General features: G+C 38.7%; 1 protein-coding gene across 9 annotated transcripts in view; it reads left to right on the forward strand.

Moving 5' to 3' along the window:
* The window catches only part of LOC6544880 (DEAD-box helicase Dbp80), an 83,787-nt gene that overhangs the window by 26,142 nt on the left and 34,647 nt on the right, over positions 1-22,998 (forward strand). For 6 of the 9 annotated variants that reach the window (XM_001973804.3, XM_026976433.1, XM_026976439.1 and 3 more), the window contains one exon: positions 3,317-3,418. The exons of 1 other annotated variant lie outside the window; for it this stretch is intronic. In XM_001973804.3, coding sequence (XP_001973840.2) covers positions 3,317-3,418 — 102 coding nt within the window. Of the gene's footprint in view, positions 1-2,611; positions 2,748-3,316; positions 3,419-3,505; positions 3,561-22,998 lie in introns of those variants that run through there. 2 more of the 9 variants (XM_026976436.1, XM_026976437.1) reach the window with 2 other exon arrangements.

Raw genomic sequence — 22,998 nt, forward strand, 5'->3', positions numbered from 1 at the left:
TGAGGGGTCGACATCCATGAGCTCTAGGGCATCGTCATTATTATATTTTCTGGTATTACGCGGGCTAGAGTGTATTTGAGCCTTATGTTACCTGGTAAAGTCCGTGTTTTTATAAATAATAAAAGCTTGGTTAAAGTCTAAAATAAATATGCGCAATGCAGGCTACCGATGGGCCTCATCATAATATTTTATTAGGGTCATGCATCCCTATTTCAGACTGCTCGTTTCTTGTTTAATGACATTCATCGTTCGCTTGTGACTGTAGGTAAAATCCAGTCGAATTATAAAAGCATAATTTAACACCGTGCCAAACGAAGATAGTAAATTGTTTCTAACTATGATGACCGCTTTGCAATATTTATTGCAATACTTAGGCAACTTCATTTAGTTGCGATGACTGGCCAAAACCAAGCAAAATAATAAAATAAGCAACGGCTGTTGATCTGTATATTGCGCACGACTTATATTCAATTAAGAAATACCGAGTTTCACTCGAACTAATTTTCGGGATTTATGAGACCTTAGATATGCTGAAGTAGCATTGTTATTTGGTTATTCTTATTTGTAAGCTGCCAACCTGCTTGCCAAGTCTTTTTTGCTTCTATGACTTCTTTGGAAGCGTAGCCTTGTAGTATGTGAGGCTCGCGTCCAGGGAAATATAAAAACTATTGAGGAGTCGAGGGTATCGGTCAGCTACTGTGGGTAGTGGATCTCAAACGAATCGGTCAAGTCGTGATGGTTGTGAAGTCCGAATGTATTAATCAAACAAAGGGAGGCGGTTTTGAACAAACACTGATTCTAGATCAGCCAGTTCCACTAACACTGTTTAGGTGGGCCAGTTCAAGTAAGCAACCTTGTTAAAGCTTTTTAAAAAATGAAAGCTAATACATATCGGCCAAGCAGGACCATGTTAATTCTTATAGCTCGTAGAGTAAAATTCGCTGAAATTCGTTGAAAAGTATGTAACAGGTAGAAGGAAGCGTTTTCGACTACATATATAAAGTATATATATTTTTGATCAGGATCAATAGCTGACTCTGGCCATCTCCGTCTATCTGTCTGTCCGTATCAACTTCGCGATTAGGCATGCAGACTCCAAAGACATAGACGCAGGGCATTCTTGTTAAATGATGTTGTCACGCCCACAATCCGCCCAAAACTGCCACGCCCACAAATTGAAAAATGTTTAGATATTTTAAGATATTAATTTGGCAAATATCTACCTCCCGCCTTTTTGTCTTTTGAATTTCGCGGCTATGTACAAAGCGCTACAGAGCTGACAATACTATACATAATTTGAAAGGTCTTGACATAACCTACAAAACGACGCTATGCATGATTAGTTTGGATATTGCGTTCAACAGTTATAGACGTGTAAACATGGAGTTCACTAACGCCGAAATTCGCGCTATTTTAAAGTTTTCCTTCGTTAAAGGCAAATCCGCTAGAGAAACGTTCCGTGAGATTAATGGTGTTTTGGGGGATGGTACTCTATCACTTCGAACCGCGGAGGAATGGTTTCGACGATTCAGAGCCGGTGAAAACGACACCATGGATAAGCCAGCCGGCGAAAGACCTGTGACGACAAATACCGATCAAATCATGGAATACATCGAGTTAGACCGGCATGTGGCATCTCGTGACATCGCCCAGGAGATGGGAGTTAGTCACCAAACCATTTTAAACCATCTGCAGAAGGCTGGATACAAAAAAAAGCTTGATGTTTGGGTGCCGCATGATTTGACGCAAAAAAACCTTCTGGACCGAATCAACGCCTGCGATATGCTGCTGAAACGGAACGAACTCGACCCATTCTTGAAGCGGATGGTGACTGGCGGCGAAAAATGGATCACATACGACAATATCAAGCGAAAACGGTCGTGGTCGAAGGCCGGTGAATCGTGCCAAACCATGGCCAAGCCGGGATTGACGGCCAGGAAGGTTTTGCTGTGTGTTTGGTGGGATTCGAAGGGAATCATCCACTATGAGCTGCTCCCATATGGCCAGACGCTTAATTCTACCATCTACTGCGAACAACTGGACCGCTTGAAGCAGGCGATCGACCAGAAGCGTCCAGAATTGGCCAACAGGAAGGGTGTAGTGTTCCACCAGGACAACGCCAGACCACACACTTCGTTGATGACTCGTCAGAAGCTACGGGAGCTCGGATGGGAGGTTTTATCGCATCCACCATATAGCCCGGACATAGCGCCAAGTGATTACCACCTGTTCCTGTCCATGGCGAATGCCCTTGGTGGTGTAAAGTTGAACTCAAAAGAGGCTTGTGAAAAGTGGCTGTCCGAGTTTTTCGCAAATAAGGAGGGGGGCTTCTACGAGGGAGGTATTATGAAGTTGCCGTCTAGATGGAAACAGATTATCGAACAAAACGGCGCATATTTGAACTAAATCCGATCACTGTAACACTTTTTATAAAGCATTGAATAAAGAGCAAAAAAGCGGAAGGGAGATATTAGCCAACCTATTATTAAGATAAGACATTTAAAGACATTTAAGATTAAGACATTTTAATTGTTTTTATATTTTTATTATTTTTTCCGCAATTTCTTCCGATACTCCTGCGCGCACACATATGCAATGTATGCATAACCAGTCAGAAGTTCGCAAAAGCGTTAACAAAAATAGCTGTTCTGGGTGAATCTTACTTTACAAATCAAGGGAAAACATTTATTTTCCACATCAAATCAGCTTTAGCCAATGAGATTTTTCATTAGCCCTTGAAATACATATACTTATTGTTCAAATTATATTCTGGTAGTTTATTTGACAGCGAAAGGGCCAAATCAGGGCGAAAAAACGTTTGTATGCAGGCGGAGTATGTATAAAAAATAGTCTCTCCAAGCACTCTGTAAAAAGATGAGCGTAAAAAATTAGAATATGTACAAACGGTTGCTTCGACAAATACGCAAATAAATGAGCAAGCAACAATGATTGATTTACGTTAATCTTAACTATTACAATTGATCTTTTTTAATGCTGTCGGCTGCGTGCCCGATACTCTTGTATACTATACTACATTAAGTTGTATTATTTTGGATATGAAAACGATAATAAAAAACTTTACTGTACTGTAGAAAATTTTAAATGTATTTTTATTTTATTATTTTGTTTCCCAATTTCTACCGATATTTCAGAAAATGTTGAAATTTGTCGTTCGCAATTCCACTAACTGAGTAAGGGTATCTGATAGTGGGGAAACTCGACTTAACCTCTTGATTTTTTTTAATTTTTTGTAATCAATATTAAAATATACATAAATAAATATAACAATTTTAAAATATTTGTAACTTTTTAACAGAATGCTGAATCCACAATGCCAAATGTTGTTTTTCTCTGCTACTTATGATAAAGAGGTTATGGACTTTGCTCGGCTAATTGTTGCAGATCCCACAATAATAAGGTATTTATATGCTTTAAAAACAATTTTCAAATGTGTAATTTCGTGACGATTGTGGTGGAATTCAATTGAATTTTAAAATCTTTGTAGGGTCCCGCCGCCATGGTATCATGGATTACTCTTATATTATATAAAAGAATGATTTTTTTATTTTATTTATTTCTCGCACTCTTGTATTTATCTTGTGCGATGATTTTTTAAGATGTTTTCCAAATTGTAAGTAAGTAAAAGTCGTCAGACTAAATGCTTTACTATTTATATATATTTATATACATACCTGTTTCACTTTTCGATATGCAAAGTACATGTTTGAATCAAATATAGTAATTAACGTTAATATGCTGCTGGAAAATATTTTGGTGCATCGCAAGTGTTAAGTTAGCCGTGCTGCAACTAGTAAATCATGATGATTACACGAAATGAGTCGAAAAATAGTAACAACCGGAGAGGAAAAAATAACGAAACAAACTAAAATATCCCATATTGTACACACACACAAAACTTTACCACCGTTGGTGGTACCTCCTCAACTACGCCTTTAATATTCTACCGACGCTGCATCCTCCGAAGTTTAACTTTAATATTAATATTCATTTTCATATTCATTATATTTATCTCAATTAAAACCAACGATAATGAAATATAAAATCTAGCTGGACAAAAATTAGACATACAATGAAAATTTAAAAAATTCGATCTACTTTTACTTTGTCTTCGTGCTTGCTACGTCCGAATTGTTTTCACCTATATTTGCTTCACTTAATCGATCTTATATTATGTGTTAATTAGTTTATATAATGATCATATGCCTGCCTCTGCTAGTGTACCGCTTTGTATACCTTCGTTGGACGCCTCCAAGCCGGTATCACACCACTCCGCCATTCTGGGCAGGACAGGCGCGAATTATTACCACTCCCTTCTCTCATTCCGATCTATTTACCCACACAGCCACCGATTTTCCGGAGCGGATTAAGCGCGTAGCATATCGCTTGCCAACCCTCATGTTTCTGAAATATAAGTTTCGGATGCACACGAATCGCTACATTTCGATGTCGAATGATCCGTGTTGTTACCAACTAACTAATAGATACAATTGCTGGTACGAGAGCGCTTGTACGTATAAAAAGTAAATAGTCAATAAAGTCAAACAAGTCCACTCTAACGTCCACAAACTACACAAAACTGCCACGCCTACGCTTTTGAAAATTGTTTTGATATTTTTTATTAGTTACATCGATTTGTCAAAAAATTTTTACCGTGCCCACTCCTTTTTTATGTGGGGGGGATCTGATAACCACGGAACTGGACTAAAGCGTTCTCTCTTGTTAGATAATAGGTTGTCAAATATCTCCCTTCCCCTTTTTTGCTCTTTATTCAATGCTTTATAAAAAGTGTTACAGTGATCGGATTTAGTTCAAATATGCGCCGTTTTGTTCGATAATCTGTTTCCATCTAGACGGAAACTTCATAATACCTCCCTCGTAGAAGCCCCCCTCCTTATTTGCGTAGAACTCGGACAGCCACTTCTCACAAGCCTCTTTTGAGTTCAACTTTACACCACCAAGGGCATTCGCCATGGACAGGAACAGGTGGTAATCACTTGGCGTTGCTTCTGACGAGTCATCAACAGAGTGTTTGCTCTGGCGTTGTCCTGGTGGAACACTACACCCATCCTGTTGGCCAATTCTGGACGCTTCTGGTCGATCGCCTGCTTCAAGCGGTCCAGTTGTTCGCAGTAGATGGTAGAATTAAGCGTCTGGCCATATGGGAGCAGCTCATAGTGGATGATTCCCTTCCAATCCCACCAAACACACAGCAAAACCTTCCTGGCCGTCAATCCCGGCTTGGCCACTGTTTGGGACGATTCACCGGCCTTCGACCACGACCGTTTTCGCTTGATATTGTCGTATGTGATCCATTTTTCGCCGCCAGTCACCATCCGCTTCAAGAATGGGTCGAGTTCGTTCCGTTTCAGCAGCATATCGCAGGCGTTGATTCGGTCCAGAAGGTTTTTTTGCGTCAAATCATGCGGCACCCAAACATCAAGCTTTTTTTTTGTATCCAGCCTTCTGCAGATGGTTTAAAATGGTTTGGTGACTAACTCCCATCTCCTGGGCGATGTCACGAGATGCCACATGCCGGTCTAACTCGATGTATTCCATGATTTGATCGGTATTTGTCGTCACAGGTCTTCCGCCGGCTGGCTTATCCATGGTGTCGTTTTCACCGGCTCTGAATCGTCGAAACCATTCCTCCGCGGTTCGAAGCGATAGAGTACCATCCCCCAAAACACCATTAATCTCACGGACCGTTTCTCTAGCGGATTTGCCTTTAACGAAGGAAAACTTTAAAATAGCGCGAATTTCGGCGTTAGTGAACTCCATGTTTACACGTCTATAACTGTTGAACGCAATATCCAAACTAATCATGCATAGCGTCGTTTTTTAGGTTATGTCTAGACCTTTCAAATTATGTATAGTATTGCCAGATACGAGCTCTGTAGCGCTTTGTACATAGCCGCGAAATTCAAAAGACAAAAAGTCGGAGATATTTGACAACCTTATATTAAAGTTCGCGACTGCTGCGAGAGTGGACAAGTCGATCCTTGGCAGAGGGGATGAGGAAACTAACCGAAAAACGTAAAGCCAACGCTGCCAACCTGATAGGCCAAATAAGCTTTGTTGTTTGATATGTTCAAAACTTTTTTTCTTCTATGACTTCTTGAGCGACGTAGCCTAGTAGTAGGTGAGGCTCGCGACGCAAACGAATCGGTCAAATAACAGCAGGCTGTGGAGTCCGAATGTATCGGTCAAACAGCTTGATTTTCCGTCTACTGGCGGCAGGGGGTTTTGGGAAAACACTGGTTTTAGATCAGCTAGTTCCGAAGGAACAAAAAGTTCCTTAGCCCACTGTTTGGGTGGGTCAGTTCTAGCAAAGACACTAGAATAATAAGATGCATATCGGTCATACATTGGTTTTGCACTATGCAGCCACTTTTTTGGGGGCGGCAATAATTACTCTCTCCCCGCTCGCCTTAAAAAAATATAATATAAATAAATAATATAAATATAAAAATCTAAAAATATAATTATTTTGCTAGGGTGAGTGAAAACATTAAGTAAAAAAGTGTGCATGTGCGTTTAGTTGTACCAGAAGACGATTTCCGGCCCGAAATCAATTTTTCTCTAAGAAATGAATTTGATTATTGGTTTGGTCAATTTCGTTGTAATATGGTCTAATAAAATATTATTTGAAAATTGATGCCGTGACTCAGCCGCCAAAATAAAGAAAAAAACTAGCGTGCGTTCGGACTGTGCAAAGAGTTATTTCGAATGCTGAACATATAAAGCATCTAATATTAAAAAAAAAAAAAACACCTCTAAACCAACTTAGAAAGATGCAACGACTCAATTTCTGTCGATCAAATATGACATGGACTAAGGAGTGGGAGCGTGTAGTCTTTTCAGATGAAAAAGAGTTTAGAAAGGAAGAACATACTTTTGATCGATTGCACAGCCGTGCGGGTGGTGTCATGGTGTGGGGAGCTATAGCATACTTTGGCACTATAGAACTGCAGTTTCTTACCAGCCGTATGAATGTCATTGCGTACAAAGGCTTACTGAATACGGCTTTCCCTGCAATCAAGGATATTTGTGGACCCTTGAAATGGAAGTTCCAGCAGGACAACGCAGCTATCCACACACGAGTCCATTATTAATTTGTTTTTAAAATAGGTTAAAAATATTTAAATTAATATTAAAAAATAACATTTGAATGAAGTTTGACCCCATTTTCTTTTGTTATTTTAAGTTTTCAAGTGACTGTGCTAATCGGCTGTCGCAAAAATAATAGTGAATTTTGTATGTTATGTATGTTTACATTAATTTCAAATGTTATTAATAAAGTTAGTAGTAGTTAGAAGATAGGATTCTATTATTTTAGTGTGAAATTATATATTCTTTTAAGGGGAGCTTTTATTTGAAAAGCTTTTTTAGTTTTCCTGATATTAAGTTTCTAAGACGAGCAGCATAGGGTGTGCTAATCGGTTGTCACCAGTGTAAGTATGCATATTTTTTTACTTGTATACTAATACTTTTGTACTAATAAATATACTAAATAGTTAACAAACGTCATATGCTACCTGTTTATTGCAAATTGAATTCTTGAGGCAGGACCAGGGCACCTAAGAATCTTTAACTTCAAATATATTATATTTTCCACGTCGCGAGCTGAATTCTCTAACGACATATTTTTTAGTATAAAGTAATTTATGAAATTATTTAGGCTCGAATTAAAGCAATGCAAAATTAGAGTTTATTACTTGGTGGCAATCCAGTACAAATAATATAGATTGAAAATCCATAAACTTCCGAAGTGAAATAATAAATGAACAAAAATTCGAGAGAGTCTGAAGCCAGAACGAAAAAATCGTGTGCAAAAAAATTGTATGGCGTTACGCATCTTATTATTCTAGTGTCTTTGGTTCTAGTAAGGAACTTTGTAAAAGCTTTCTAAAAAGTCGAAGCTGATGCATGTCGGCCAGGCATGTTGATTAAACGACCAACACATCCCGTCAATTGTTTTATATCAATTTTGTGGCTATAACCGAAGAAAGACTTATTGATAGCATACGATACCCCAACATTTTATATTATTATTATTTGCCCTTCGGTAACAGAAATTAGCGGGCGGTAACTAGTGTTTTGGTAAAGCAAAGGACACCTTAATGAAGGGAGATAAGGTCTTATTCCAACTGACAACCGGGAGTGTTTCCCGATCAGTCACGCGTTAGTAGAACCGTATACCCCGAAGTGCGAGCGCTCTCCGAAGACACTCTCCGACTATACGATACTGTTGACAGAGAAGGCCTTTGAAAACTATCCAGGGCAAGTAAAAAATCTGACCGACAGAGAAATCGACGCAATGGATGAAGCAGCCGGAGGTGCAGACTTACCACTAATGCATTAATCGGTTTTTCGAGTATGCTTCCTCAATATCAAATAAAATTCTGGCAATTTTATAATTATAAATAAAATAATTGCAGAGCAAAGGATTACAGCTTCGACTACTATTCGCCAATTAGGGAAATGTTTTTTACACGACCAGAAGTGACCTGATGGAGGTCAAAGAATCGATGAAAAGAAAGCAAGAACATAGCGAATCATTCAGCGACGATGTCTTTGAAATTCAAAAATTCGCTGAGAATACAATTGTAGAACTCCCTAAAGACGAAATTAACTCGCAAATGGTGGACTTGCTATTATCCTTCATAATAAATTCTTTAGCAGAGCTTAACATTGAAGTAAGCGCTGAGAGTAAAGAGCTGGTAAAACTGAAAATTAATGTGATTTTCCCCAGCCAAGTTTCGACAAACAAATGCATAGGTTTTTGGTCATAACTGAGTGGTACAAAATTAAATGCAGATTGCAGCCCCTCTTCATGATTGTCTAAAGCGAGATCATATAATAATACCTAATACCCTAAGTATTATATGTTAAATTGATCCAGCCCGTTGAACTACGCGCCGACTAATGCCCAAATCTTTTTTTTCCATTTTTTTCCAATGTGTGTGTTTTTATACCCAATACTCGTAGATAAAAAGGGTATGATGACTATAAAGTATCTCAGAAAAATATAGATCAGGGTCAATAGCAGAGTCGAGCTGGCCATGTTCGTCTGTCTATCCGTCCGTATGAATGTCGACATCTCAGGAACTGTAAAAGCTGAGATTAGGCATGCAGATTCCAGAGACATAGACGCAGCGCAAGTTTGTTAAATGATGTTGCCACGCCCACAAACCGTCCAAAAATGCCACACCCAATCTTCTTGAAAATTATATGATTTTTAATAAAATTTTTTTAGTTGTAATTTCTGTTGATTTGTTAGGAAACCACCCCTACTCTAATAGCCACGCCCCCACCTATTAAAAATGATTTGATATTTTTAAATTATTTTATTAGCTTTGTAAATGTCTATCGATTTGGCAAAAAAAAACTTTTTGCTACGCCACCGTAACGCTTACAAACCGACAGAAAATCCAACGGCCACACTTTTTTAAAAATGATTTCATATTTTTTAATTAGATTTGTAAATTTCTATCGATTTGGTAGAGAAATTATAGCCTACTCTAACAACCACAAGCCGTAAATAACGCCCACACTTATTTAAATTGAGCTGATATTTTTAAATTCTTTAATTAGTTTTGTTAAAATCTATCGATTTGGCAAAAATCTTTTTGCTACGCCCATCCTAACGCCCACAAACCGCCAATATTCGCCACGATCACCCTTTTGAAAATAATTGGATTTTTCTTAATGTTTTTATTAGGCTTGTAAATTTTTATCGATTTGGCAAAAAACTCTTTGCTACACCAAATTTAACGACCACAAACTGTCCAAAATTGCCACGCCCACACTTTCAAAAAATATTTTAATTTTTTTTAATTTTATTATTCATTGGCCACACTCATTCTAACGCCTTCAAATCGCCCAATACTGTCTCGCCCACACATTTGAACAATTTTAAAAGTTTTTTACATTTAATTATTTATTTCCCAATGTCTATCGAAATGCCACGACAATATCGTTCTCTCCTGTTATTATTAACTTTTTACATTGTTTCAGGAAATATACGAGTTTTGCATTTGCGTTAAAGAAATTGCAGATGGGGAGACTTAATGAGTTGGTATGCATAGTAGGTGGGTGATCAGCGGTTTTGTTGTTTGTATGCCTGTAAAGTTTCTCAATTGCTTGGGGCTGATGTCGGATATTGACGATGAAGGGGGAGTGGTCTAAGGACAAGTCTAAGGCTTTTCGTTATTGCAAAATCAATGATATCGGGGAGTTTCTCAGAGTCCGCACACCAGTATCTAGGTGTTCCCGGGGATACGTAGTTCGGCTATCCCTTTGCTTTTATTATGGCATTATAATGCTGCTTACCTTTACGGATAACCAGAGAGTATGCTTTGGGCTAAAGTCGCTGATCGCGACAAAGCGCTTTCTTAAAGTATAAAAATACTCCATGAAGTTGTGCCGTTGTGGCTATTTTCGTCTTATTGTGATCTCCTTATTCTGTGGGCTCTGTTTCCCCTTTATCTGGATGACATTTTGTTATTGTTTTTATTTATAACGGAAGTGATTTTTGAAGTGAGTGTTTTAAGTGTTGTTGCTGTAGAAGCTAGTGTTGCGTTGGTGGTTGACCGATAATTGACAGTGCTGGTAGCTACAATACTTACCGGAGAGAGCGTTAGTGAGCGCGAGAAAGAGTTGATAATATGGTACGGTGAGCGACCGCTTGACTTGTTGGCCGCTTTGTTTTAGCAAGTTGAGAAGAAACGTCCTCGCGCTATATGAACTGTATGAGTTTCACTGCGGAATATGATAAGTTGTTGATATTAGAAGGATATGTTTACAAATTACTGAGTGTCAGCTCTAATGAAGTTATCAACGACGCTTGGAAGCTCTGGATACCTTTTGAGTTACAATCAGCTTCAGTTTATAGAGCACACAATGACCATTCCCACGGGGGTGTACAAAAATATATAGCAATATTACGGCAGTTCGCTTATACCAACAAAAATTTGGCGCTGAAAAGTTAATTTTATTACAACGTTTTCTGGTTTGTCGTAATAATGTAATTTTGGATTAAACAGTCCTAGTCGCGAAAGTTGCATTCCCATTGCAATGGGTATATTCGGTAACTTTTTCGTTTTTAAATTCTTGTATCTTTTGTATGTTACTGTTGATAAGCTGAATCATGTCATTTATTTCTTGTTAATTTGAACTCGTCGCTACTGAGTCTTGTTGGATTCTATTATATTAATCAGTCCTAGTTTCCTGTCTATTTGTCTGGTGTAGGGTTATACCACTACGTTTTCTTAGATTATTATTGTGTAAAAGTTTAATTTGCGGGTTATTAGTATAGTTCGATATTTTAGTGTTAAAATAATGGGTTAAGTTGTCTAAATCAGAATTGTTTATGCGAAGACAATGATGTTCGTATTCTGAAGGGACTTAGATTGGTTTTGCCGGAAAATAAGGTATCCATGGTCGATATCAATGTTGTTGATTTGAAATTGTTGGGTTTGGCAGGAGTTTTGGAGATGTGAGGATGATTATTATGGTGAACCAGGGGCCTGTAGAATGGGAATTTTATTAATTACCTTTTGTTTTTTGAATTGATTTTTATAAAAGCGTGGGTCTCTTTTCCTATTAGTGATTTTGTAGTGATCGTTGTGGGTTCGACGTTCTTTGTTGGCTTATACGGTTTTTTGTGTTGGCTTATTGTGCTGCTTGTGTTTTTATATCCGTTGTCCGTAGAGTAAATGGGTGTAGTAGATTCGTTGAAAAGTATGTAACAGGAAGAAATAAACGTTTACGACCATATAAAGTATATTATTGATCAGGATCAATAGCCGAGTCTAACTGGCCATGTCCGTCTGTCCGTAAGAATGCCCCGATCTCAGGAACTACAAAAGCTAGAATGTTGAGATTAAGCATGCAGCTTCCGGAGACATAGACGTAGCGCAAGTTTGTTTCCAAATATTGCCAGGCCTACTTTAACGCCCACAAAACGGCACAAAACTGTCACGCCCTTAATATTGAAAAAATGTTGTGATATTTTTTCATTTTTTGAATATATCTTCTAAATTTCTGCAGATTTACCAAAATAATTTTTTTCACGCCCACAAACCGCCCAAAACTGTCACGCCCACACTTTTTAAAAATGTGATATTTTTTCACTTTTTTATATAATTGTGTATTTATTCACTTTTGAGTCTATTAAATGGACCGTTGCAGTAACTAAGACCAACGCTGTAACCGAAGTTTTGTCAAATAAAAGAAATTACAAATCGGGTTGGATTGTGATCTTTATTGTTCAGTATTCAGCTTAAGACTAAAAATCAAATGCAAGTGAGATTGAGGAGAAGCCTCAGTATTTTAGGAATATTGTATTTTGGGAGAGCGTTGCTCTTGGATACTTAAGTTTGGGAGAAGCTTCATTGAGAGCAGGCAAAGCTGCTTGGGTCAGGCTTTAGGATTTGTTTACAAGAACGGCTAAGTGCCGTTGCCAAAGAATTGTTTATTAAAACGCATACTGCGCAGATGGCATACAGTATGGGAATCAATTAAGCGCTTTATTGTTTATAGTTCTTTGAAATAATTAAATTGGCCGGTTTGGGTGGCGCAAATACGTCACTACCCTCCCCTTAAAGGGAAGCCTATACTTGGGCTGGGATCGATGGATATAGTAGGGGTAATGGAGCTTCTTCCATTTCTATTTGTTGTGGTGTGTTTTGATTTTGATTTCTTATTTTGAATTTTGCATACAGCATCATGAATGGGTTAAATGATACAAATCTTAAATATAAATACAATAAAATAAGTGCAATTATGACAATGGTCATTAGTATGTAAAGTGTAATGTTGTTTTCTGAAATCATTTTAACGATGTCGTTATGTTTTACAATTTTTATTTTTGTTATATTAAGTGGGGTGTACAGTGGTGTCAAGTCTATTTCTGGTTTTAAAAGATTTTCACTTAAAATTATGCCATCGATTTCTATTTTGCATTGGGTTACTCTTATCATTTTGTTTCCTTTTATTTTTATATTATTAATGGGGTTTTGGAAATTTTGTTTAAGAATGGTTTGGGTTAAGTTCCAAGTTACAATTGTGTTAGGTTCTATGTATTTTATTATTTCTTTCGTGTGCACTGGCTTAAAATTACAAATTGGTTTTAAGTGTTTAATAATATTAGTGACACATTCATTGTTTATTTCTTTATTTTCAGCATTGTAAATTTTATTTGCTCTTTCAAAATATGATTGTGTGTCTGTGTAATCTAGCTGATAGCTGTTGGAATCTGGGTAAGGGATTATTTTAATTGTGTTTATTAATGAAAAGTTAATGGGTATGTGGGATATGATTAATAATTGGTTATCATTGTAGTTAATCCAAGTGGATGTTTTGATGTTTAAAATATTCTGGCTATTCACATTCTCAAGTTTGTCATAGTTTAGTAATTTGGGGTTAAACAGTCCGAGTCTGCAAAGCTGCATGGCCATTTCCAAATCTTCTACGTATTCTGTGAACTGCATTAGTTCGAATAAAAGAGTGTTAATGATGTTGTTGTTATTTTCATGATTCTGTATCTTTTGCATTCCGTCATTTATTAATCGTATAGCGTCGTTGAGTTCATATAGTTTTACTGAGTTATGGCCGTTCATGTCAAGTTTCTTCTGTATTTCTACTCGATCATTTTCATCGAGTGTGTCAAACAAGTATTTGAAAACTGAGCCCACAATGTTAATAAGTCCCCGTTTGTTTCTGTGTTGCAGGGTTATTCCGGCTAGTTCTCTTTTCATTTTATTGTATAAAAATTTGACCTGGGGTGCATGGTAATTGGTTTGTAGCCTTTGCTCAAAATAGTCGGCCACAATGTGTATTTCAGTTAAATTGATTCTCAATCAATGATGTTCAAAGGAGGATGGTATCTGGACTGGCTTATCGGAAAAAAGGAGATATCCGTGGTTGGTGTCAATATTATTAATTTGAATTTGCTGTCCGTGGACCGTTGTGATCAGCACAAGCAATAATGTTATCAGGTGCCAGGTGCCTGTGAAATTGAAAGTTGATTATTTTTCTTTCGCTTTTTGAAATGTGTTTTGTAGTAGTGAGTAACTCTATTTCTATTAGTGATTTTGTAATGGTCAGAGTCTGTCTGTTCTACATTTTTGTTTGGTTTAAATGGGTTTTCTAATTTGCCTTTATGTAGTGGTCCTTTTCAGTGTCAAGTGTCAACCTCATAATCTGCTCTGTCGTTATTCATTTTGTTTTCTTTGTTTTGTTGGGTGTCTAATATTGGTTGTCCGCTGTAGAGAAATATGTGTGCAGGGGTCTGTCCAGTGGTATCGTGTTTGGTCTTGTGATTGTATATGTTAAGTATTGTTTCTATTTTACTTAATTTGGTTTCGTCGTCGTCGGATGTTTTGATTATGCGAATCTTTTCATTAATTGTTTTATGTAGTCTCTCTATGTCCGCTACACCAGTTTTTGTTGTGTTAAGCTGCAATTCAACTTCCTCACTCTCCAGCCATCGCTTTAGGGCCAAACTGGAAAATGCGCTGTCTCTGTCTGCCTTTAGTAATTTTGGTTTGCCAAGCTGGTTAAATATACGCATAAGCGCATTTTTAAATTCTATCCAGTCTTTTGTTTTTATTTCTTCTAATGTGGCAAATTTTGAATAAATGTCCATGCAACTAACGTAATGTTTGCCTTCAGATGAATAAATGTCTATCATGAATTTTTCGCGGCAATGTTCTGGTTTGGGTGTGGTTTTCATTGGCATATCTGTGCTGCGGTGCTCTGTTTTTGCCAGATTGCAAATATTGCATTCGTTTATTATATTCTAGATAAGTAGCTGGCTATTAGGGAAATAGTAAGTTTCTCCGAAAAGTTTATTTGTTTTTTGTATGCCTGGGTGTAGAAGTTTTTCATGAGTAGTCAAGATCAATTCTTTAAATTCTGCGTAAGTGGTTATGTTTTTCAATAAAATTGAACTGCGTAAGATTTTTGTATATTTGGTGTTTATGGTTTGTTTGTGTGCTGCCTGAATGACTTCGAAATCTGCGTCACTCTCAATGAACAACGCACTCTTCTTATCGCAAAAATGGTCTATCAAATATTGTTCAGCTTTTTCTCTGGAAGGATTTGTTTTTTAAAATATTTAGTAACTTTGATGTCTGGTGGTCCTTTTGAGAATATTACCTGTCTGTGACCAATGTGTTTATTGGTCTTTCTGTAATAAAGATTAAGTCACTATTGTCTTCCTCTGGACTATGTTGGGTTTGTTCGCTCAAGTATGTTTCCTCAATTTTTATTCTGGACAGGGCGTCTGCTACGCAGTTTTCTTTTCCTTTTATATACTTTATGTCAAAATCGAATTCGGATAATCTTACTCTCCATCGGGTGAGTTTTGAATTGAGTTTTGAGTTTTGTCACTGGATATTTCAAAGTGTTTTCCAAGTAGGTAACGTCGAAAAGTTTTTGTCTTTTTCAATTGTGCTGTAATTAGTTTCGTGCTCATTAAGCGTTCGGCTAATGTAACTAAGTGGGTGTCCCTCTTGTGAGAGTACAGCTCCTAAAGCGACCTCGCTTGCGTCTGTGGTTAATGTAAATTTCTTTGTAAAATCGGGTACTTTAAGAATTGGGTCCTCTGATATTAGATATTTTAATTTTTTGAATGCCGAATCATATTCTGGATTGGTAGTGTCAATTTTCGTATTCTTTTTTAAATATTTCGTCATAGGTTTGGCTATGTCTGCAAAATTTGGAAAAACTTACGGTAGTATCCCGTCAGTCCAAAGAAAGCTTATATTTTATTTGGTTTAGTGGGAATTGGATATTTTTGAATAGCTTTAATTTGTTTAGGGTTTGGTTTTATGCCGTCTGGTGTTAAGACATGTCCCAGAAATGTGGTTTCCTGCTTTAGAAACTCACACTTGTCAAGCTGTAGCTTAAGGTTGGCTTTTGCTAGTTTTTCGAAAACCAGTTCGAGCGATTGTAGGTGCTCATCAAGGGATGTTGAGAATACAATTATGTCGTCCAAGTACACGAGACAGTGTTTATTTAAGAGTGGTCGCAAGATATCATTCATGCACCGTTGAAAGGTGGCTGGTGCGTTTTTTAATCCGAATTGCATGCGTAAATACTCATAATGACCGTGCTTGGTGGAAAAGGCAGTCTGTGAAACTGAATCTGGATCCATTTCGATTTGGTGAAAACCCTTTGCCAGGTCTATAGTTGTGAAATAATTGCATCTGCCTAGTTTTCCTAAGATTTCGTCCATATTTGGGATCGGATGTCTGTCTCCTACTGTGATTTCATTCAATTTTCGGTAGTCTTATACAATTCTGAATTTTTGTTTGCCTGATGCATCTTGTTTCTTTGGGACTACCCAGATGGGGCTGTTGTAAGGTGAGTTACTGGTACATATAATACCTTGATTTAGCATATCTTGTATTTGGCTTTCTACTTCTTGTTCATAAGCCTGTGGGTAACTGTATAATTTAGAATAAATGGGTAGATTGTGGTTGGTATTAATGGTATGTTTTGTTTGATTAGTAAATGTCAATTTGTCACCCTCGTGGTATTGTATGTCATGCTATTGCTGCAGGAGTGCACACAATCTTTGTATTTCTTCATTATTAAGATATTCCAATCTGTATAGGTCTGATTTTATTATGGGTGAACTATTTCTTGGTTGTCTGAGCATGGTGTCAGGTGCCATGCTTACGTTTTGAAAGTGACTCTGTTCTGGTGCTGATTTGCGTTCGATTAATTCGTATTTGTTGTTGTAAAGAGTCACTACTTGATCGCGGTAACTAATTGTTGCTTTTGCCTCTGCCAAAAGTTTTCTTCCTAATAAGAGGCCGTAGTTTTCAGAGAAAGGGTGCAATACAGGGTGCGTTATGAAAGTAATGCGCATGGTTTCATTGTCACGTAACTACCTGTCGTAGCACGCTCGGACCTGTCTGAAAATTTGGGGCGGAGTCTCTCCTTTCCAACGCGCTCGGTCTCAGTTCGCTCTGAGCAATAGAAGTGGTAGGACGTGTCGTAGAGCGAATTCATTTTTTCTGTTGTGTCACGGTGCGACGGAGCGTTCGCTGGAACAGCGGTACGCCATAAAGTTTTGTGTGCGACTTGGCAAAAATGCCACTCGGAGCTCTGTCGTTTGGATTCTGGATCGTACTCGAACATCCAGAAACGGAGCGCGTTGAAAGGAGAGACTCCGCCCCAAATTTTCAGACAGGTCCGAGCGTGCTACGACAGGTAGTTACGTGACAATGAAACCATGCGCATTACTTTCATAACGCACCCTGTAAAAATTCTTTTGGTGTTGGGAACAAAATCTTTGAAGGAATGATTATACTCTTGTTAACTATGAGCGGTCCATTGCTGGTTTGAATAAGAATATTAGTATTTTGGATTGGTAGGTCAAATATATTTTGGGATATCATGTTGACTGTGGATCCTGTGTCAATAAGGCATTTCAAATTATTTTCTTTGTATTTAATTGTTATTTAAGGTTGTCAAATATCTCCCTTCCGCCCTTTTGTCTTTTGAATTTCGCGGATATGTACAAAGCGCTACAGAGCTCGTATCTGGCAATACTATACATCATTTGAAAGGTCTTGACATAACCTACAAAACGACGCTATGTGATTAGTTTGGATATTGCGTTCAACAGTTATAGACGTGTAAACATGGAGTTCACTAACGCCGAAATTCGCGCTATTTTAAAGTTTTCCTTCGTTAAAGGCAAATCCGCTAGAGAGACGTTCCGTGAGTTTAATGGTGTTTTGGGGGATGGTACTCTTTCACTTCGAACCGCGGAGGAATGGTTTCGACGATTCAGAGCCGGTGAAAACGACACCATGGATAAGCCAGCCGGCGGAAGACCTGTGACGACAAATACCGATCAAATCATGGAATACATCGAGTTAGACCGGCATGTGGCATCTCGTGACATCGCCCAGGAGATGGGAGTTAGTCACCAAACCATTTTAAACCATCTGCAGAAGGCTGGATACAAAAAAAAGCTTGATGTTTGGGTGCCGCATGATTTGACGCAAAAAAACCTTCTGGACCGAATCAACGCCTGCGATATGCTGCTGAAACGGAACGAACTCGACCCATTCTTGAAGCGGTGACTGGCGACGAAAAATGGATCACATACGACAATATCAAGCGGAAACGGTCGTGGTCGAAGGCCGGTGAATCGTCCCAAACAGTGGCCAAGCCGGAATTGACGGCCAGGAAGGTTTTGCTGTGTATTTGGTGGGATTGGAAGGGAATCATCCACTATGAGCTGCTCCCATATGGCCAGACGCTTAATTCTACCATCTACTGCGAACAACTGGACCGCTTGAAGCAGGCGATCGACCAGAAGCGTCCAGAATTGGCCAACAGGAAGGGTGTAGTGTTCCACCAGGACAACGCCAGACCACACACTTCGTTGATGACTCGTCAGAAGCTACGGGAGCTCGGATGGGAGGTGTCTAAACATGTGTTTAGACATGATAAGTAGACAATCTATAAATATGTTCTATTTAAGGGCTGCAATAAACATGTCACGGGACAGCATAAGTGGCAACTACAGAAAAGTACGGTTGCAGTGGTCTATTGCCGAAGTGTCAAGAGATATGATCACGCGGGAGGTGACTAGCGCGGTCATAGGCTTCAAACATAGATTTGAGATAAACCTCAGCTGCATTGTCCAACGCAGACTGCAGCGTCTTACAAGCGCTGCATTATATAATTAGATGATAAGAACCTATGTAAGAATGAATAAAAGGCGATGCCCTCGCAGTAGCGAGTCAGTTAGATTCAAACACCCGAATTGAACTCATTAAGTGTACGCATTAGTTTATAGTGTGAACATTTTGGTCCTTCGAGAAATTCTGTTGTTTTCCCCCACCAGTGGTAAGAAACACAGAATAAAAGACCACGCCTTAAAGTACTAGGACTAAAAGGTGAAACATTGTGTTCTTGCTTTTCCTTGGCTGATCAATCAGCTGTGAGTCGAGGTACAGCTAGGTCAACTGGGCGACCAATCAAAAAATCCTCCAACGGATCACGCCAAGGAATATAAGCAGAAAGCACAAAAAAGTCACAGTGATTGTTTTCCCAACATGTTGTCGGAAAGATCTGTGAAATTGATGCAAGACCAAGGAGAGCTGCAGAACAAAATACTGCAAGCAATCAAGGAAAAGGCATCTATACCAGCAATAGAAGCATTGGTAGTTCGATTTACTACTAACAACAATGCGCTGGTAAAATTGGGAGTTGGCGATCATCAATATTTTAATGATAAAATATTTATTAAAACTATGGATGCTGTCAAGGCCTACAAGGAGTCGCAATTAAAGGTAGAAACACTTGAAGAAATAAATATACCAAGTGGATCAAAATTATCTGATAGCGCATCAGCTCGGAGCTCCAGTCCAGTTGATAATCTGGTTCAACTGGTGGATAGAAGAGCGGACAGGGTGAGGCAACAGATGAGCCTAATCTACGAAACCCTGGATAGTTCAAGTGAGATTGAACTAGTCAAGCAGCTGGCTATGATGAAAAGTCATTGGTCCAACGTGACGGACACACTGAAACTGCTTGAAAACAAGTATGACAGAACTGTCTTTGATCAAGATGAGGCAGACATTCTGCAATCTGAAGTTGCCGCACTAGAGATGGTACTTCAAATGAAGTTGGAACAGTTCAAAAGTTCCAACTGCGACGTGCCAGAACTCCCAAAAGTGGACCTTCCAACGTTCAATGGAAATGCGAAGGAATGGCCAACATTTTACGAGCTGTTCTCTGAACTAATAGACAGCAGGAAGGAGCTCAGCAACACAAGGAAGCTGGGATATTTAAGAGCCTGCTTAAAAGGAGAAGCTCAAATGGTGGTTAGCCATTTGATAACGGGATCAGCAGCTAGCTATGCAGCAGCGTGGGAGCTTATCTGCAAACGCTATGAGAATAGCAGAAAAATATTCTCCCAACACTTCAACAAATTAATGGAATTGGAGTGCTTGCTGCCCCACGATGAGAAAAATTTAGGGAAGTTTTTGGATACTGCGACCGAGAGCATATTCATCATAAAGCAAAAAGGAAAAATAGGAAGCGCTGCTGACGTAATTTTAGCAGAAATTCTGCTGCGGAAATTTTCGCCAGAAGCCTTGCAGCTGTATGAACAGCATGTAAAAAAGGCAAGAGCTATACAGTCCTTACAAGATGTACTGGAGTTTATTGAGCAACAATACAACTCAGTAAATGCCATTACCAAAAATACCGCTCAGCTTGCTACAAGAAAAGTGCAAGTTAGATCGTGTGCCTTTTGCTCTAAGGATGGCCACGATATGATAAAATGTCTCAAATTCAGAGCACTATCAATCGAAAAAAGAAAAGAATTCGTTCAAAAGAACAACATGTGCTTTAGATGCTTTGGAAAGCATAATGCTATCGACTGCAGAAAGGAAATTACATGCAATCGATGCTCCAAAAGACACAACAGCCTTCTGCATGAAGACACAAAACGCAGTATCAACAGCAATAGCCTTAAGCAAGGCCAAGACACACTATTGGCTACAGCTGTTGTTTTAGTGAAAAACAAAGCTGGTGGTTACAACGAGTTAAGGGCGCTTATTGACGGTGGATCCCAGAAGACGCTGATTTCAGAGGAAGCAGCACAAATATTAAGGATTCCCAGAGTAAGGAGTACTATAGAGGTCGAAGGTATCTCCCAGACTACTCAACTATCAAAAAATAGTGTCCACCTAACGATCAAACCAAAAATTCCAAGCAGCTTCAAAGCATCAACGGAAGCATTGGTTTTACCAACACTCCATAGAGCCCTTCCCAGCAAAAAGTTTGATATTGATATCAACAAAGAGTGGAAGGGCTACAGGCTAGCAGATCCACGATTCAACGAGCCAAGCAGAATAGACATGGTGATAGGTGTGGATCTATTTCCCCTGATTATGATGGAGAAAATAAAAACCGTGAATGGAATCTTGGGAAAAAAAACCAAATTTGGATGGATTGTGTCCGGAAATATAACTCGAGCAGCAAAGCAAAAAATTATAAGTGCCACTACATCAATAAATCTAAGGGACCTGAAACGCTTTTGGGAATTGGATAGATGGAAGCTGATTCAACGCATCAGAGGTGATTTTTGGAAGAAATGGAAAGAGGAGTATCTGGTGTCATTGCAAAAGCGAACCAAATGGCGCCAAGAAAAGCCAAATCTGAAGGAGGGACAGCGGGTTCTTATAAAACATGAGAACACTCACCCTGCAAGATGGCCAATGGGAAGAATCATTAGTACGACTAAAGGACAAGATGATAAAGTCCGGGTAGTCACGGTTAAAACAAGCGATGGGGAAGTAAAAAGATCGCTAAACAAGATCTGTCAACTTCCTGTTAGCGAAGCAAAACCAGCTGGAGCTGGAACGCATAAATGATAGACGACTACTGGCCGTACATTTTCCCCCCCCCGGAGAATGTCTAAACATGTGTTTAGACATGATAAGTAGACAATCTATAAATATGTTCTATTTAAGGGCTGCAATAAACATGTCACGGGACAGCATAAGTGGCAACTACAGATAAGTACGGTTGCAGTGGTCTATTGCCGAAGTGTCAAGAGATATGATCACGCGGGAGGTGACTAGCGCGGTCATAGGCTTCAAACATAGATTTGAGATAAACCTCAGCTGCATTGACCAACGCAGACTGCAGCGTCTTACAAGCGCTGCATTATATAATTAGATGATAAGAACCTATGTAAGAATGAATAAAAGGCGATGCCCTCGCAGTAGCGAGTCAGTTAGATTCAAACACCCGAATTGAACTCATTAAGTGTACGCATTAGTTTATAGTGTGAACAGGAGGTTTTATCGTATCCACCATATAGCCCGGACATAGCGCCAAGTGATTACCACCTGTTCCTGTCCATGGCGAATGCCCTTGGTGGTGTAAAGTTGAACTCAAAAGAGGCTTGTGAAAAGTGGCTGTCCGAGTTCTTCGCAAATAAGGAGGGAGCTTCTACGAGGGAGGTATTATGAAGTTGCCGTCTAGATGGAAACAGATTATCGAACAAAACGACGCATATTTGAACTAAATCCGATCACTGTAACAATTTTTATAAAGCATTGAATAAAGAGCAAAAAAAGCGGAGATATTTGACAACCTATTATATAGGGGTTTTCCAAGGCTTGTGGCTGAAAATTTTCAGCTGGTTCGACATTGGGTTCTTGGTTATCGTTGTTTGTCTCGTCCGTATTAACCTGCTATGTCATTTGTGTTGTTTGTGGACTTTGATTGTTTTCGTCAGTTTGATACTGATACTCCGGATAATAATCCGAATAGTCGTAAGTTGGATAGTAAAAACTGTCATAAGGAACATATTGCTGATAAGCAGCGCTCTCTTGATATAACGATTCGTCAATACTCATCCCAGTCTGTCCACTGTTAGCTGGTCTTGGTCGCTTCATTGGTTGGTTGGCTACCTGGGGGCCATAATTATGTGCTGATTGTTGGTTTTGATATTGGGGTTGTTGTCCAAACCTATTCTGATCGAATGCATTGTTTCGATTGGTGTTAGGAATTGGTCGAGGTGCAAAGTTTGCATGATCGCTTGGTTGAAAAATGTGGTTTGTATTAGGGTGTTGGATGACGATATGGTGGGTTATTAATTGGTGGTGTTTGATAAATTTGTGGGGCTGGATATGGCATTGGTGAATAATGTAGGAAAGGTGTTGGATATCTTCTATTGTGATTAAAGGGCTTTTGTGGCTTATCAGAAAGATTTTGTTTTTGGATAGGCGTATTTGTGTGATTTATTTGTTCGTACATGCCTTTCTCTTGTAAAAGGTTTATAAGTGCTCGCAAATCTGGTATGTTATGATTATTTATTCTTAAATAAATGTGTGTAGGTAATTTTTCAATAAGGGATTCTATACTGGATTTAATTAATCTTAAATAAGGGGCTTTTCTTCAAGGTTTTGTTCTAATTCAAGCTTA

The sequence above is a fragment of the Drosophila erecta genome, unplaced genomic scaffold, assembly GCF_003286155.1.
Source record: "Drosophila erecta strain 14021-0224.00,06,07 unplaced genomic scaffold, DereRS2 tig00000021-arrow-pilon, whole genome shotgun sequence".
NCBI lineage: Eukaryota > Metazoa > Arthropoda > Insecta > Diptera > Drosophilidae > Drosophila > Drosophila erecta.